At 41.6% G+C, this 19,251-nt stretch overlaps 1 protein-coding gene across 1 annotated transcript in view; it reads left to right on the top strand.

Annotated features, from left to right (window-relative positions):
• Positions 1-19,251, top strand: part of Stk39 (serine/threonine kinase 39) — a 262,879-nt gene that overhangs the window by 210,029 nt on the left and 33,599 nt on the right. Inside the window, exon 16 of the mRNA XM_031370500.1 lies at positions 590-658. Coding sequence (XP_031226360.1) covers positions 590-658 — 69 coding nt within the window. The remainder of the gene's footprint in view (positions 1-589; positions 659-19,251) is intronic.

Here is a 19,251-nt window from a genome sequence, read left to right as displayed (position 1 = left end):
CACTTACCATTGAGGAACTACATTAATTTACCCAGCCACACTGTTGCTATCAAATGATCAATGTTGTGTTAAAGGAGTTTCTTAATAGCACACATTTAAATAGTTCATCTTAATAGTCCAGCAAGCCCACGGGCAGTTTGTACCAAGAATAAGGTTGTATCAGATCCTACCCATTCAACCTTTGCTATAAATTCTTAACTCCACAGCAATGAGTGATTGAAAGGGATTGATGGCAGCTAGAATTAACCTTGGCAAGAGAGGAGAGCAATGTCATGACAAACACTTTGGTCTTCTAGCGTGTACTAGAGGATTAATTCAGATGGTGTCCAGAGAGGAAGTTTTTTACTTCACCAAAATGAAATATTTTTACAGTAACATCTGTAAATGAAAAACAAAATACAAATGACTTGTGGGAAAATATACCTCATGGTGTTTCTGATTTTTTCTCCTAATAGGATCTGAATAGATGGATTAAAGTCATGTGGGTGATTTTAGTAAATGAAATGAATGTTTTTTTTTTTTGTATTGGGCTGGGCTGTTGATTTATACGTTCTGGTTTCTAATACATATTCATCTCACATTTGGACAGATACAGCAGATGGTGTGTCTCAGGAGCTCTTCTCTGCTGGCTTGGTTGACGGTCATGATGTAGTTATAGGTAAATTGATTTTTAGTATGCAGTATCATTTTGTTGATGTATCAAATAGAAATGTGTTTAGAAGCAAAATCTTTCATTAAGGAATAATTCACTCTGAAATGTAAAAGAGAATCTTCATAAATTCTTATGTTTATGTGAAATTGCATTAAGAATCATATTTAATTTTCTTCAAAGGTGTCTTATGTATATCCCTCCCCCTTATGTAAACATGATTTATCCTATGAGCTGTTATAAGTATCACAGAGAACATAGCATATCGTAGTTCTGCATTTAGGTTGGAGCGGGCCTTAAAGAACATTCAATCCCATTCATTTGTTGTACAGGTAAGAAAACAGATCCTTTAGTAAAGTTTTGTGTTTCTCAGACTCATGCAGTGGGGTGTGCAATCCCTTTACTTTGAAACCCTGGATCTTTCTACCATTCATCTTTTTTTTTTTTATCTGAATTAAAAAAAATACACCTGCATGTAGTTAGGGAAGCTCATGTGAGCCACACATGCTGATAGAGCAAGCAGTCGCAGGCAGATCTATCAAGGAGGTAAGAAGTCACTTAGCATCATTTGAGAAAGCCTGGTGTGGTTGCTTCTGCTTGCTCAACAGCTCCATGCTCCCTTGGAAACAATGAGTCTATGAGGCATTTAAAATGTGGAATGTTACTGTGTATTCCTAATAATGACTGCGTGATGAGGTTACTTAATATGTAACCTCTGAATTAATTGTAATGACATTAATAAGATGTATTAAGGTAATCTTCAAAAATAATTCTTCAAAATATTCTTCAAAAATAATGTTTGAAATTCTGTGTTGTTTGTTTTGTTTGAACTGTATCTGTTTTGAGACAGGGTATCTATCTGTGTAGCCCAGGCTGTCCTGGAATTCGCCATGTAATCCAGGCTGGCCTCAAACTCAGAGATATGCCTGTCCCTGCATCCCCAGTGCTGGGATTAAAGGTGTGTGCCATTATGCCCAGTTTCCTCTTCCACTTTTTAAAGAATTCAGTTATTCTCAGTAAGTCTTTGCTCAATGATGGTATAATGTGTGACTTGGGGAGTTTGAGGGAGATTAGCGCATCTATCAGAATTGGCTTATAGAAACCTGGTAATGTAGATCATTGAAAAGTAAATTTCTGTATTTTATTTAAATGAGGATACACTGGGTTATGGTGTAAGTTATAATTCTGGCTAAAAACTCAGTATCACTGACCTAATAAATGGCATGACAAATGCAAAATAGGGAAAATAAATTCTTACGCATTAATTATAAGCAAAGTGGAAACAATTAAAGCTCTCATTCCTTTGCCAAGTAGTGAGTACTAAGGAGTCATGCTATATTCTAAGTAAAATTTACATAGATACATGCACCTATTTTTGTTTGCATGTGTTTGTATCTCTTCAGCCATTTTTATCTTTCAGACTTTACAGTCCTGATAGGACTTCTGGCCCTTGGAGTTCTTGCCTGTTTTCTTAGAATGTAAAGTGAAGACTCAGAAAAAACATCAAGCCAACTTTGGTTCCTTTTTAAAAGTTCACCTCTGACAGCTTTTGCTAAACCTTCCAGTTCCTTGTTTAGAAGAAGAAGAAGAAAAACATAACTTTGTTTCTTAGTTTATCCAAAGAAAGAATGAGAATAGTTAATTCGAAAAACGGGATGTACTGAAATATCCGTATTCCTCAAAGAGAATGTACTAAGCAGACAGAATTAAAAATCAGTTGCTTAAGTTCAGGTGGAGTTTAAGACTCTTTAAATACTCACTAATGCACCACTGTAGGAATGAAATAAAGAATGGAATTGTTGGAAAGGGGTAGTTCCTGTTCTTTGTTTTGTTTTCACTTACTATAGCAAGAAGTGACATATTGAAACATTGAAGCAAGAAGTGACACATTGAGACATTAGCCACAGGGCTGATGCTGTACCTCTGAGCCTCAGGTCTGGAGGTTAGGAGGTTACAGGTGTGCACCCCAGGCAGATGATCCAATCAGTTCTGTGAGGTAAGGGGGCAAGTTGATTTAGTCACTGCTGTACAGATGAGGTTCGGAGGATGTAATGTGCAGTCTTTAGCAATGGGGCTTCCTGACTCTGACAGCTTGTCCTTGTCCAGGCACTTTAGACAACCTCAGAAAGTGCCAATTCCTGTGCTCTTGTAGGAAACAAACAAACAAACTTACTGTTTTCCCAAAGCAGTAGGTGTCATTTTATATTTTAGTAGTTGATTATTCAACAGATAAAATATATCTACCCGTGCCCCTGCTAAGCAGTCTCAGGGATTCCCCGTTGTCTCCTGTCACCCTCTCCACTTCACTGCATATGACCCAGCAGCATCTCAGAGCTCTTAGTTTCACATCTTAAAGAGTTTCTCCTTTGACATCTTAATAGAGCTAGTTTTTTTCAATGTCTTATAAGAAAATTTGCTTAAAGACCCATCTCTGCCTTAGTTTCCTTTCTTACCATAGTCTCCAGCCAGCAAACTCCAGCCAGATTTTGTCCTTCCTCTTCTACTCCAGCCTTTACTGTCAAAGCCACATCTGGAGAGGACCAGCCTGACAGTGAGGTGACAGGCACAGTGTTGGACGCAACTGGAGTGGAGTGAACAATGATCTGAATGACTGCCACTTCCCTATGTCTGGTTAATTACCTGTCTGTTGTCTTTTTGTGTCCCAAGTCATAGAAGGGAGGAACTTCCCCCATGATCAGGTGCCTCGTTGGGCTTTTGAATGAACCCTTTCTTGTTCCTCGTTCCCAGGAGTGAGTTCCTTTCCGTATTTTACTGGCTTCTCTTCATCTTTCTGACCCCTAGACTCTGATGTATCCAGGAAATCTAAGAGCATTCTTTCTTCTGTAATCACTTGCTCTTTTGGCATGTCCCCTGGCGTGGTATTAATCACCTTTGTTCTTTAAGTTTCTGACTCAGAACCTTCTTTTGCATTGTAAACGCATAGCCAGATCCCTTTTTTTTTTTTAAATCATCTTCCATTCAGAGGGCAGTCAACTTCCGAAATTTAATCTTCAGTCTCCAAAATGTAGCCTTTGTTGTTTCTGTCATTCCCACCTGACTTACAGCCACATGCTCACCCCCCACCCCTTTAAAAATCCTCTTTGCTCAAGAGGACACTCAATATCTAAAATTTAATTTTCAAGCTCCAAACTGCAGTCTTGATGTTTCCTCCCCACTGCCCAACCGTGGTCCTTCTATCTCAGGGTGATGTTGATCTGTCTCTAGGCTTTCATGACAACACATGACAATTATCCTTCACTTTTCTTTCTTCCAATTTCCAAAATGCAATGTGTACAGAATCTTAGTATTGCTCATTGCCTTGGTCCTGTTTGTTGCTGTGACCAACGCCCTCCCCTCCCCTAAAAACAGCGTAATGAAGGGAGGGTTTGTTTTGGTTTGAGAGGGTACAGTCCATCCTGACATGGAAGGCATGACAGAGATCATGGCAGCTGGTGCATGTGACTGAGTCTGGAGAGACTAGGAAGCAGAGTTCTCCGCCCTAGGTCAGTGGTAGCCCTTGAGCTCCATCCTACAGATAGTATCCAAAAGGCTGCACGACCTCCTCCAATGGCTGCGGATAGGGTATTTAAGTCTGTGAGCCTGTAGAGGATCATTTCACACTCAAACCATAACACCCTGTGCTAAGTCCCTCTCATCCCCCAACCCAGTTATCCTCCCCATGCCTTTACTGGGATCTCAGATTCTGCCTTTGCCCCCGCCCCTTGTTTGCTAGAGAGAGGTAAGTGAATTAGATCAGACATAAAGGATCATGTGGTCCCAGATATGAAAACTGCTTACACGGCCCAGCTCAGGCAAACACAACGAAGGAAAGGGAAAGTATTGGTAAGAAGTAAGATACAGAGGCTGTGAAGGTTTGCTTTGGATGCAATGGATACTTCTGAATTCAAAGCAATAATGGATGTGCAATCTCGAGACTGTTCCCAAAACCACTGAATAGTGGACTCCCAAAGGACATGTTTGTGCATGAGTCACATCCCAATTGAAAAAATTGACCAGATTGCACTAATGCTTCAATCGAACCTTGTAATGGGTTTCTACCCACAGGCCAGAGGCATGTACTCCTTCCACGTATATTCTAATCACTTCTCAAACCCCCTCTCTTCTCTCCATTGTGCACACACCTGCTAGCTACACCAGCCTGTAGCACCAGCAAACCACACTTGCCTGTGTGAATGCTCACATCGTAGGCTTGCCCTGTGCCTCTTGGTGCTTTGCCAAAGTGCCTTCCCTGTCTCCCCTACTGAAAATGATGTCACTTTCTCAGTTGTCTTCATTGCTTCATACTTTCTACTCTGTTCTTATGCAGCACATGCTTTTCATGTCATTATTTATAGGATTTCTTCTTGAACATAATCCTTCCTTCCTAACTTTCTTCCTCCTTTCCTTCCTTCCTTCCTACCTTCCATCCTTCCTTCCTTCCTTCCTTCCTCCCTCCCTCCCTCCCTCCCTTCCTTCTTTCCACCTCCTTCCTTATTTTTAGATAGTTAACAGGTAACATCTCACTATGGGTGACCCCAAGTTTGTGATCCACCTGCCTCAGCCTCCCAAGTACTGGCATTACAAGTATGCTTGACCATGCCAAGCTAAACATTAGTTTCTTAAAGGCAGTTGATTTTACCTGTGCTCTGGACTGATCTATGATCGCTGCTGAAGCGCTTCACTTTTAACAGTGAATTCCCCACAAATTATGTGTCCAAAGCTCTGTTCTGATCTCTACAGCTATCTCAGAACCTTTTCATTAGAAAATAATCCTATTGAATAGGTTATAGTGGGATGTTGAGAATCTTATTTTGAAGATAGTAAAATTCAAGTAGCCTTTACAAACTGAAGTAAGCTTATATGAGAGAGGCTGTATAGAAAAAAAATAGCCTTTTTATGTGCTTTTCTTCAGCTTCTGTGACATAACATAGCTAACATTTAAATAGATTTAAAAATCTGGTTTTTTTCCCCATCAGCATTTCTCCTTTAAGTTGGGCAAAATGCTTACGGTAGCATGAAAGAGCTGAAAAAGGCAGTGCCCGTGGGACGGAGCAGTGGGCGCCATGGTTTTTACTACAGCAGAGCAAACACACATTACAAAAGTCTGATTACCTAGCTGCAGGGTAATCTGCCTGGAGAGCGCAAAGCTTCACACAGCACAGTTTGGATTGAAGGAAGGCCAGGGTACGGCACAGAATGGCTGCTTTCATGGAGAACAAGGGCATTGCAAAATTCATGCACTGTTCGTAGGCGGAAATCATAAACCTACCTCTGTTATGCTTAAAGTTAGCACCACCTTAGGCAGGAAGCAGGCAACATTCTCAGGCCTTGTGTAAATAGATACGCATAAGACGGCACTGCCTTCTGGCTGGCTGTTGCTTAAAAAAGTAAATTCGTGAGGTGAAAATAAAGTAGATGATATGCATGTATAAATTTGCTTATCTTGTCTGCCTCAGTTGGCTATAAAGTATAAATAGGCAAGATGGGAGTCCTCATTCCAGTTATTTTAAAGAGGATTACCAAGGAAAACTGATAGGGGGAAGTCAGAAAACTCCCCTCTGTCCCCTGTGGGACAGTTACCCATTGGAAAGGAAGTCTCCCTTGGAGGTAGGTGGCTATGCAGAACCACATGACTTTCTCTATATTATAAAAGTAGGTCTAAATTTTGGGCTGGACTTGTGCAAGGTCTTTGTCATTTTCTGTAATGACTTTTGGAATCTCACCAGCAGGATAAAGGAATCCGTTAGAGTCCCTAAGCCAAGTGTGTTTATAAGGCGATTGCAACGCTCCTCAAAGCTGTCCACTGGCAGGCTGCAAGGCTCAGTGCAGAGGCCAGGGACCTGATGCCTGAGCGGAGCGGATGGAGGCTGGTGGGCCAGTTCATGTGTGAGCAAAGTGCCTGCTGATTGCGGTCACGAGGGTTATCTGCCACCCTGCCTGGGCTTTCTTTAAGTGGATTTTGAAAGCAGATGTTAGAATTTCTATCTCTAAAAAGGGAACTATGTTTCTGCATCCTTTTATGCAATTTTACTCTGATACATTTTGAGCCAGGACGTTATCACTACAATGAAGTTTATTTTAATAATGTTTTATTGTTCTTTAATACTTAATATTAATAAATAGACATGGCTTATTTGAAAATATATCTATGTCCTCGTAAGTTGGCTCAGGACTTTCAGAGATATTGTCCATTATCTTCTGAACTAATCATTCTCTGCAGAATTCTATGTAAAATCGGCTTCCTTTGTAGGAGTCCAGAGATGTGTCTGATCCTCCGCCGGCCCTTCACAGCCATAAGCTGGAAGACAAGCCAGCCGTGTAGACACCCCCAGAGATTGGGTTTTTACCACTTGGGGACACGTGCCTCTCATCATGCCATGCATCTGGTACTCGTTCTGGTGCTGCGACCTGTCTTCTCAGTTCTGGGCTCTCTCAACTCATCCTTACCACTCTGTATGGTGGATACACATGAATAGATGATTTAGGACAGTAACATCCCAGACCCTTTAAAGTGAAATCATAACCGACAGAGGTTTTGTTTGAGTTTGTTTGCCTTTCTGTCTTCCTCCTTCTCTCCCCCTTATTCTTCTCACATGACTTAGAAAGGGAATACTCTTTTCCACTAGGATGTTCTCGACTTTGGGTGTTTTGGAGAAGCCAGACAGTGAGATTCCTGTATCACAATCTCATCTTATACTTCTTACAGGTGTGCCCTTCTGGGCTCCAACCTCAAGTCCCAGCAACAGGAGTCCTGGGCAGAGAGGCTGGGGATTAGCACTGTTCATAAGCATCCCTGGTTCACCGTGTTCACACATGGGCTCCTTTACTTTCTGTTTGCAGCATCCTAACTCTGTCTTCCCTCACTTAATCTCTGTGTCTTCACAATGTCATCATTCTCCTTCGCTCTTCTGATTTGCTTGATTATCTTAAATGCTTGGAAGTTGGTATAATTTTTACTCTAGGGAATAGTTACATTTTTACAAAATTAAAACTAACATTGTCGGGAATGGAGAGATGCCTCAGTAGTTGGGATCGTTTTGGTTCGTTTTACTAGAGGGTCTCTAGTCAATTCCTGGTATCCACGTGACAGATCACAACTGCCTGTAACTCCAGTTTTAGGAAATCAACACCCTCTTCTGACTTGCACATGTTACAGAGACATACATGCAAGCCAAACACATAAATTTATTTTAACTTTAAAAATACTAACATTCCTACTCATGTCATAGTAGACCCTGCATGGGTTGTCATCTTTTGTTTTTCTATGTGATAGTAAAGCATTTTTAAGCTCCAAGGTATGCAAGCAGTAGAACCTTGGATCCCTTGCGAACATGTGGGGGGAGTTCATAGCTGTTCTCCATCTCCATTTAGCATTGTGCAAGTCTGTTCTGGGTGATCAGAAGTGTTGAACAGTGTTGGATTTTCATGTCAAAGCCCGTAGAAAGAGTGAGATTCTCTTACATTCTGTTCAGTGGCATTTCCATGGTTTTTACTGATATTGAATTTGAGTGAAAGGTTTTCCTGAACAAAATAGTCTGTATTGCACACCATGAGATTTTTAAACACATAATGGTAGTTTTCAGTGAAGAAGATATCTTCTTACATACTCTCTGGGTTTAGGCAGCTTAAATAATGTCAATAAATGTAGTTGAATGGCTCTTGATCAAAAGTTACATGTTGGGGAGGGAGTGGCTGGAGAGATGGCTCTGCAGCTAAGAGAGCTGGTTGCTCTTCCAAAGGGCTTGGGGTCAGTTCATGGTGAGCATCAAGATGGAGGCTCACAACTCCAGTTCCAGGGAATCTTAGGCCCTCTTCTGGGGTGGGGCATAGACCTACATATGGGCAAAACCCCTGTATACACACATTTCTAAAAATAAAATTAAATTTAAAAAACAAAAACAAACAAACAACAAACCCTCTGTGTTGGATTTAATATTGCAGGGAGTCAGGCGTTGCTGTGCTGGCTATGTTCTTTTGGTACTTTTTTTTTTTCTTTTAATAAGCCAGCAGTAAACACTGGACAGTTAAATATGTCAGGGATTCTGATTTTTATCTAAGCACTACTGCCAGTTCTCTGTAACTCAGGGCTCCTGACTGTCTGAATACCCCCTTTGCTCATTAAATGTAAGAGTCATAGCACAGGGAGGAGTTCTATGCTGCCCGGGCCCCCACTGCACAGACACGTATACAAAAGCAATTTTTCCAAAAGGACTTCCTCTGGAGAAGGGGTTGCTGAGCTGTCCATCTGATTGATGGGCATCTTGTAGTTCAACACTACCTTTCAATATGTACACAAGTGCTATTTCTAGGAAGTTCTCTATAAAATGACATGTTATCTCCCTAAAGATATTGTTTCTATATTACAAAATTATTAATCAGAACAGCAGTAAACTACACTGTAAACTCTGTTACCAGTTAGCATCGCCTCTTTTTATTTACTGGGGAGATGGGTACTGTCTGTAGAAAATCCCCGGTAGAAATAGATTCCAGCTAAGATTTATCACTTAAGTAAGAGCTTGCCAGTAGATTAGTCTGAGTCCCCAGAGGCCTGCTCTTTTCGGATACTTTAAGTTGTCCTGTTTTAATCAGAATGTTAATCTACCTTTTAGTTCTAAAATCAGATATGTGTGAAGATTATGCTCAGTCTGTCCAGACTTTCTGACTCATGGCTAAGCCCCATATTGTCAGTCTTCTCTTTTCTTTTCTTTTTTATTCTTGGCTGGAGAGACAGCCTTGGGTGCTGGGAACCGAACTCTTATATTGTTGGTTGTGAGCCTAGTCTTTAACGGCTGAGCCATCTCTCCAGCCCCAGTCTTTTCTTATGACAAGGGCATCTTTCTGATAACACTAATTAAAGTAGATTTATTTGGCTAAAGAAACTTAAGTTTAGTCCTTGTGGTAATATACCTTTTAACATCACAAGGTGTGTCAGACTTAAATGAGTCATGTTGAATCGTTCACTTAGTAGACAATATCCATCTTTCATGGTCGACTATGTATGTGTGTATGTGTGGGCACACATGCTTATGTGGGTGTGTGTATGCATGTGTCTGTATATAGTGTGTACCTGTTTCACCAATCTCTGGGCTTACGTATAGCTATTCCAATAATAGTACAGGATTCTAGATATAAACATGGTCTGTTGTACTTATTAATAGCCTGACAGGTCTTCTCACCACCAAGTGAAATTTCACTGCTATTTTTTAAACCTGTCAGTGTATCTTATGCAAGATAAGTAAATTCTTATGCAACAGGAAATAAAGCTATTGCTTAGCCAATCAAAATGAAATTAAGAAAATAAGTCCACCCTTTTTGGGGGCTCAGTATTGGTTAATATCATTGTGTTGGAATCATCCAATTTTATTTAACTTTTACCTCGCATCCTGAATTCTATTACCATTTTTGGACAAAGACCTTCTTGAAAACTGTAGGAAAACCTAACTCTTAATCTTCTACCACACAGGTTTAGTATCCAAGAAACAGTGTGTAAGAATGCTTTTGACCCTGAATTCATTTCAAGACAAAGAGACACTTTCCTGGTCACCTTCCAACAGATTGACCATGCCCTTTTCATCAGACCTGTGCTCTTCCCGTTATAAAAGTCACCCTTGGCACACATTGTTCAACAGCACAGGCTGTATTTGGTAACCTATGGCGTCCCCCTCACAGGGCTGGTCTTCCTGTAGGATTCTGTGCTTGGTGAGCTGCAGGAGTAGTCAGTGGGAAACCATAGCCCAGAAAGCATCCCAAGACACATAGCTGCAAATGCCTGGGCCTGGCTGTGAATCCCCCGGCCCAGAGCTCACTGCAGCAGGCAGTGAAGGAGCTGTCTATTCATTTGACTTGGAAAACATTTTTTTTCTACTTAATTTCTTAACAGTAAAATGCCCTCAACTGTTAGTGAGTTTATTTAGCCGTGAGATACACATTACTGAAAATGAGGCTATCTTATACAAAGCATTTTTTCAGTAATAGATTCCTTGGAGGGCTAATTTATAACCAGCTCTTGAGACTTCTTACCATATTGTATTTGTTGGCAAAGGCTCTAGAAAGCAGTGTACCCATGACTTAATCCTTGCTTGGTCTTCCATTGCTATGGGTGACTGTTGCTTCCTTACACATTTTTCTCACAGTTTTAGTTTTGTTTTTAGTTTTTTTTCTTTATTTATTTCTTTCCTTCTTTCTTTCTTCCTTTCTTTTATGTCTTTTTGCCAATGGTCCCGAGTCATAAGATAATAGCTACATGAAATGATACACTACTTCTAGAAATAAAGAACAGCTTAGAAGACGTAGTTTAGATGCTGCTGCTTTTAAGACATATACAAATGTAATAGATTATGTTGGCTAATGGGCTCAGCCACTGGCATAGCAGGATTACAGGGATTGTCAAGACTTCTTTGAAAGAGAAAATTAAGAGTTGTGTTTAGTGTTTGATAAATGTCTATTACATATATATTATGGGTATGATAAGTTTAGATTTTTTTCAGAGTGTATTTTTTATGTCAAAAAACCTATACTTAATGTAATTCTGAACAGTGGCCTCATGTTGCATTAGCAGTGACAGCTTAGTTTTCTAGACATAGTCTGAAATATCAATGCAGTTCAAATATCTCCAGATTAAATGGTTAGCCACTATGAAACAACTGGATTCTACTGGGAATTCCTGTCTCAGGGGTTCTTAGATTGTCTATGCACTGCTAGTGAGCATGTGGTGGTCTCACTGGCTCCCATCCTTCTCCCAGGAGATGGCTCAGCAGTGTCACCAGGTAGCCTGTGGAAGCCACTGCCCACATCAGCTGTGCTGCTTCCAGAAGCCCTCATGGCACGACTGTTACTGGGTGTATATCCTATCATCTAGAGCCTGAAGCTGGTGTTGCTATTCAGTGAATAAAGCATTTCACTCACTCTGTGCCCAGCACACCTGGTACACAAAGCAGCCAGAGTCATTACCCTTGTGAAGGTCTCAGTCTAACATGAGAGCAGGCATTCAGTAAGCCAGTACACGTTTTACCTCTGAGACTGCCAGCCACAAGCAGTGCCATGGTGAAGGAAACACTGTAAATTATAAAGGCTGTTATAGACAGGGGCCGCACTTGGAGTTAGGAACAAGGAAGGCCTTCCTGGGAGAGATGAGTGCTTGAGTCTGTGTCTGTGCTGAGCATATGTGCAAAAAAAAAAAAAAAAAAAAAAAAAAAAGGACTCAGAATGCACAATCAGAATGGCCTGTTCTTATAAGCAGAGTGAGCCGGGGCCAGACCACCAGGGATCTTGCAAAGAGCCACCAGCCATAATGACTTGTAACTAAATCCAGTTGCTCAACTTTGAGACTTTGTATGAAACAGAAAGTCTGTGCCTGCCTTGTTCTTCTCCTATAAAGAAAAGCAAATTAATATTTCCTTTAGACCCATGTCATTATGCAGAACACCTTAAGCTGGATCCCTTTATTGCATAAATGAATGGAAATGTTTATTCCGTGAACCTTGTTTTTATTGACTAGTGGTTTTTACAATCCCATACATGCATCTAGTGAATTCTGCTTACTCCCACCCCACCCTCCTATCTCATCCTCTCAGTCCCCACAAGTCCCTTTTCCATGTTCTTGTCTTTTTGTTTTGTTATAACTTACTGATTTTCAACTGAACCAATGAAGTGGCCTTGGGTTTGGAGCTAACAGTTGCAACTGGGTGGCCTCACCATTGGTAGGCAACTGATGACAACACCTGTCTCCCACAGACTCCATCAGTAGCCAATTGTTTGGCATAGAAGGTAGGGCCCCATGAATCCCTCCCTCAGCACATGATTGGATGTTGGCAGGTCTAGTCTGGTCCTGGGCCAGTGCAGGCAATCGCACTTGTGAGATTGTGCTTGCGATGGCTGCAGCATACCCTCCAGGTCACCTTGCTACAGCCCTTCTTTCCATTTTGCTGGTCGTCCATGTTGCTTTCTGACATGTAGGAGTTGAGATGCAGATTTCCTGTTTGGGGCTGAGCACTCAACCATCAGTGTTCTCAGAACCTTGAGCAGTCCCGAGTCTCTGAGTGTAATCCCTTCACTGCGCAGAGAAGCTTCCTGGGAAAGGACAAGAATACCCTTTGTCTATGGCTTTAAACATAAGAGAGAGAGAGAGAGAGAGAGAGAGAGAGAGAGAGAGAGAGAGAGAGAGAGAGAGAGAGAGAGAGAGAGAGAGAGAGAGAGAGAGAGAGAGAGGGAGGGAGAGAGAGGAAATCCCCCTGGGGCTTCAGACCTTCCCAGCCATGGGGATTTTGACCTGCCTTTACAGTACCAGACATGAATTCCTCCTGGGCCACAGGCCTCAGATCCAGAAAGCAGAACCAGAGAGCAGTTTGCTATCCCAAAACATTTTTACCTGGCAAGTTGTAATCGTAGTTCATAGGGTTCACTGTAGGTAAGACTGTTGATATGCTCCCCCTACACACACACACACACACACACACACACACACACACACACACACACACACACACACCCAAGACAGCATCCTGCATAGCACCTTCAAGCACTGTGAAAACTGCCAGCATAGAGAAAGCTTCCCTCTCAGTTCCAGCTTGACTCTTCTATATTGCAACCAAGGTGTGTGATGTTTTCAATAGAGTGTTATGTACTTCATATGGGCAACCAAGAGGAATGGCAAGAGCCTGCATTGTATGGGGAGCATTTTGGAGTCTTTTTTTTTTTTAAACCAACAACCAATAAGATGTGTCTCCCAAAGCTGGTATTTCTAGAACAAGTGATATCTAGGCATGCAGAACATCTCTATTATAACTTATTTTTTGAACTTATATCTTTAATTTGCTTAACAAGTAACAGATTTCTGCTACTTGTTTTCCTCCATACATTCTTTGTTTGGAGTAACGTGCCCTCTTACTACCATCCTGCTTAAACCTCTCTCTTTCTAGTGATCTCCCTCTCCACTTTCATGCCATCTATGGTCTGCTATGTCCTATCTCTTAAGACATGTTCAACACCCGTCCCCTACCCCCAACCCAAGTCTGAGGCAAGTCAGGACCACAGAGAGACAGGAATATAGTCCTTGAAGACTGGAGAAACTAAAACAGAAATGTTTGGATTTTCTAGATTCTCTGTGTTTGAAAGGCTTTGAAAACTCACTGCTAATTTAATGTTTGGGGACCCAGAAGAACCTGGGAGACGCCATTCAGGAATTCTCTATCCAGTTATTCAATCAAAAGAAATTTGGAGTGTTGGGAAAAGAGAACACACTGGCATTAATTGCAGATATTTTTCTTTACATTAATTCATAACCAAAGGGCCTTCATGTATATTGCCAAAGAGAATGCTGTGTATTTCCATTTCTTATTTTCACATAAATTACAGTGTGGGCTGAGGTAGCACCATATATACAGACGGACTATTATCATCATAATAGAGTACAGAATGTATAAAATATTCATGTTTGTCGAGTCAAAGTAAACCTGCCATTTCAAGTCCATTAATTGCAGTAGAATTGAGCGAATTTTCGGGGACTAACACTATAATTACGGAGATGAAAGCGAGCATTCAGGGAAATGCATGTTCAGAATGCAGGCTCAGTAAAATAAGCTCGTGTTTTGTGCCCCTTTGTCCCTGCCGACTGGAAGCGGCGCTTGGGCCAAGTTTGCTTGTGATTTCTGGATTGTTTATGAGTTGGTAAAGGTGTTCGGTCTCACTAGTCCTTCCTTTGTCTCTATCTTCCCTTCAACCAGCTTCATTCTCTCTGCAGTGCTTTCAGAGGAAAAGGCTCTGAATGCGTGTGAGCCGTAGAGATAGGCAGTACATTCAGTGGCGTAGAAACAGCCACGAGGACTGTGGTGTCCGTACCTGGCATTGTTAATTCCTGAATCCAGGTCGGTTCTGGTGAACTCCATAACCACCTCATTGGTTATTCATAGAACCTGTTGCTGTCAGCATGTCGAGTGGCCACATGGCCTTCCATGCTGTGCTGTCGGAGGATTCTCTAGTCCAAGCTCTTAGACCCTGAGGTATTTCAGACTCGAGAATAGTATTTTTTAAATATTTGCCTATGTATAACGACATCTTGTAGATGAAACCCCAATCTGATCCTAAAATTCATTTATGTTTCATAGTCACTGTACAGACATAGCCTGAAGGCAATTTCATACAATATTTTTATCGTCATGTGCCTGAAACAGATCTTCAAGCTTCAGTGTGGTATTTCCAGCTTGTAGCATCCTGACAGTGCCTATAAGGGTTTTGAATTTGGAGCATTTCTGACTTTGGATTTTCAGATTAGGAATGCTCAGCTTGTGAGCTTTTTGTGCTTAACTTTAAAGTAACTTCATCTTTATTTAGACTTTTGGAGACTACTGAAAAGACCGTGTTGCCCAGCGAAGGAGCACAGCCTTGAGGATGAGGCAGAGCCCATGACCCTGTCACTCAGCACATGCGAGTCTGCAGCTTTGTTCAGCTTTCTGGTTCTTTCTGTACTCAGACTCCGGGGTTCCACAGAGTGTTGAGCTACATACAGCCTCTCAGGCTGAGACAAGTGACATTGTGTCCTTTATGTTTTAGGGCCAGTTCATCTGCCTCTTGTATAGCGGTTGGACAATCTAAAACAGAATGGTGCTTTTTGCAACCACAATAGGCAGAAAGTGCCAGCAGCAGGTGGGGAGGAGGTCTGAGGTAACTGCAGACTGGCTAATCACAGTTAGCATCAGGTATTTGGTGCTAGAAGCAGTCTATTTTTCTTCTCTGCCCCCACTCAGGCTGGAAGACGGTGTAAAAATAAGAAGAAAGTATGCTGAAGAGGGATGGGCAGCTAGGTAGGTTGGTCTAAGCTTCCATCAGTGTGGGTGACTCCAAGACACCTCCTCTTCAACTTTTCTGATTTTATCCTGTGCACTTTGATCCTGCCCATGAGGACCACCCATGCGCACTGCTGCAAACTCCAGAGGAGAGGAGAGCCATGCTAATTTTGTCCTTGGACTCACACTCTGAGCCCCAGGTCGATTGATGAATTACAGTTCTTTTGCCAAGACTTTTTTTCTTTCCTGGGAGCTGGTGGTGGGAATGTCCACCACCAACAGGGACTCTGTAGCAAATATGTATATTTTTCCTAAAGAATGGCTCTTAGAAGCTCCCAAATGCCTATCTCCTCTGTCAGGTCACTGGTCTGTGTTGACCTAGCATCCATTGCTGGATAAACCCTGTACTAGTGTAGGGTTGACATCCCTGTGACCCTTTTGTGGGCATCAGCTGTATTCACTGCAGGCCTTGAAATCTTCTCTCTAAGTAGTCTTAGCTCTTCTAAAATGTCTTCCATAAAACACTCATTCTAGGTGTGGATGATTCTTCAGAGAATTTATTAGATCACTTTTAGGTTATGCCACACTGGTGACACAGCTTTCCGGGATGATATTGAGACACATTATTTGCAACCCATTTTCAAAAGCGAAGAATATTAAAGAGGAGGGAAAACCAACATGCGCCTTCAGCGGGGGCTTATATTTCTTAGGTGAATGTCTCACACTTGACAGGAGAGCAACATCTAGTTTGTTTATGTATTTTCCTTTGGATTCCGCATGCTATGTGTTCTTATTTTTAATCAACAAGCCCCCTATTATGGTTGGTGCACAGTTGGCACTTTGTTTCTGATTGTGTTGTTTTGTTCCAGTCTCTTAAACTCCATTTGGTATGCAGGAATTCATCCTTAATTATATATTATAGGCTTTCCCCTGACTTGAAACCATGACTCCTTTTGTTTGAATATGTTAAAAAAAAAAAATAAATCCCAGACTGCAAAAAAGGTGATTTTTTTTCAAAATTACTGCAGCCCACATTTTCCATCTCAAGTCTTAATTTAATCACAGTTCTCACGGAAATGAACCTAGGCAGTCTTAATTGAGTACCTCTGTGCCTGTGGAATAAGTTTCCTCTGTTGGCATACCAAAATTGAAATTCGTGCAGCGTTGAGTTTTTACCACAAAGATTCCGAGCCACTGTGTAGTCGATAACCCACTTGCATTCTTTTTTCTCTATGCTCTGATTCCAGGGAGAGTCACTGTCACTCGCTTCTCTAGGCTTTTGCTGTCATGCAGAGGTTTTACTCTTAGAGCCCAGGGCTCCAGTCTCTCCTACACACGTACTTTGCTTGGCCTGGACAAATAAGATTTTGGAATTGATTGACAGTATTTAAAAACTAGGACAGATAGTTGATGGAAGAACACAGCCTTGGCCAACCTCAGAAAACTGAGGAGATCCAAATGCACTTGGGCAAACCTTCTGCCTCTCATCATCCATGTGCAGTGCTCTTTCTGGGCCCTCAGAGACAACTCTGCAGTCTTGTAGAGTGCGTTGGTGCTAACTAGTGTTGTCCCTGTCTCGTTCTACACACAAAGCACGCCATTCACACAGGGTTAGAATACTTTGAGAGTGGGAACCAAGTGTGGTTGTTCCGGCTGATGAGACTCCAGGAATTAGAATGTTGCTAATAGCTTTGTAACGATCCCTCCTTTACGTCATTGGGAGTTTTCAGTGTTCCCAGACATCTGGGTTAGAAGAATAACAGCATGGGCTTCGTGGTCTAACTTTGGAAACCAGTTTATAGTAGACTGATGGAATATGGAGTTCTAAGCTGTGAAGCTGTCCCCCTAAGGAGAAAGAAGGAAGATCTATGTTTCATGAGGATTGTTTCGAGTGAGGGCCACTCTCCTTCTCACAGTGTCTCTTATACAGATCCTTGGTGATTTGTTAATGTGAATGATGTGTTCAGTATGGGACTGGTAGGGTTCCCATTCCTAAAATGGAAAATTGAAGTATTCACCTACATACCAAAGCCGCGTATCTTCATACTGAAACAGCAGTGATGTACGTGACATGCTGTTCTAGCTTGGGGATGGCTATGGCATCATCGTTATGGCCTTTATTGCTCCTGGGGCTTCTTATCTGACCTAACTCCAAGACCCCTCCCACCCCCACTAGACACAGTCATTTTATGACATTACCTTCCCATTTCTGCTTAGGTGGATCATCATTAACTCAGGTTAGCATCCACCTTGTAAACCCCCATCCGAACTTTTAAATGATGGCCCTGGCTGAAATACTCCAGTGTTAGTAACAATACAGACAGACGTAACCATTAAACTAATGATCTCATTTTGTTTTGTTTTTCTAAGCTAACTTAAATGTCTGTCATGATAATTTCTATCACTAGGGAAGTGTATATGGTGGAATACTTGTATTTTTTTTTTCAGCAATAGCTTACTTGGCCATTATTATACCATTTAAACAATCAAAATGATTGTGTGGTTTAGCAGACTTTAAAGGTATTTTAAATTCTGTCAAATGTGTGTGTCACAATCAATCATTTGTTACTTTGACCACCTATATACTCTCAAATGACCTTACTCAAAAGCCCATGGAAGACTTTACCATGGAAGCCCATTACCACCCAAATTTCTCATATGCCATCGTCACTTTGGACCCCATTTGAACACTGTAGCTTAGTTAGAGTGTTACTTATAGAAAGCATCACTTCCATGTCTTTGTTCCGAGGGAGAGGTCACACGAGGGAACTAAGTTTCCATATGCAAAGGAGGCTTTGCTTGCTTTGTTGACTGTTTCTCAGAACACTAGAATAATAAAATATTTATTCAATAAATATTTGATAGATGAATGAATGAATTACTAACTTGACTCCAACACACAATTGTGCATATTATAAAGATATACGGGGCCATTTTTGCTATTGGATTTTGTAGGTCTTAATCAAATTGCTGGCATTTACTAGCAGCCAACGTTGGGGTTCACATTTGAACTGTTGAGATTTATAGACTAGGCAGGGTAGGCATTCAGAGTTTCCACCTTCCAGAATTATTTCTCAGAAGCCAGAAGTTAGATGTGCAATCGTTTTTTACTGCATTAGCCAGGCAAGAATGAATTCATCATTTTTATCTCACCATTCCTCATTAAAAGACTAATGCCAATATCTCCCACAGAACAGAGTCAACTTTCAGCTGGTGTTAAAGTAAGAACTTAGGTGTACATTTGAACAGCACACTGTGGACCTATGGCAGATTAACTCCTTGGTAATGGAAAATATATACGTCTGAGTGACCTCCAGCCAGCCAGAAATAAATCCTGTGCATAATCTTGCCGGCCTGTCAGTTGACCATGAACAGGGCCCTCGTTTGTCTTAGGACGGCCAGCAAAGCAGGTGCCTGGCCCTGGCCGGCTTCTCTGTTGTTGTTCCAGGAAACTACATCTTAGATAAGCTGCCGCTGAAAGCTGTCACTATCATCCTTTGTCATGAAAGGAGACCTGCCTTACCTGAGTATGTGGTGGAGAGGAGCTTTCCTCCGTTTGGCCTCTGATAGCTGTTTAGTTGGTCTTTGAACTTCCTTTTGATTTGTTCCCAGGCTTCTGATTCTGTGCACCTTTTCACTCAGGTCTCGAGCTTTCACATGAGGCTTTCTCTGCATGTCAACAGGAACTCTGAGTGTGCTGTCAAGAAGGTTGTTGCATGTTCTGTGTACATCTGGCTGGGCAACCTTGATCCTGAGGTTTCCTCTCTTTAGGGCCCTGTTTATATAACTGAGAATCTAATGGGTGATTGATGTGTTTTCTTT

Source organism: Mastomys coucha, unplaced genomic scaffold (assembly GCF_008632895.1).
Source record: "Mastomys coucha isolate ucsf_1 unplaced genomic scaffold, UCSF_Mcou_1 pScaffold15, whole genome shotgun sequence".
Classification (NCBI taxonomy): Eukaryota; Metazoa; Chordata; class Mammalia; order Rodentia; family Muridae; genus Mastomys; species Mastomys coucha.
This window is presented reverse-complemented; position numbering and strand designations above follow the sequence as displayed.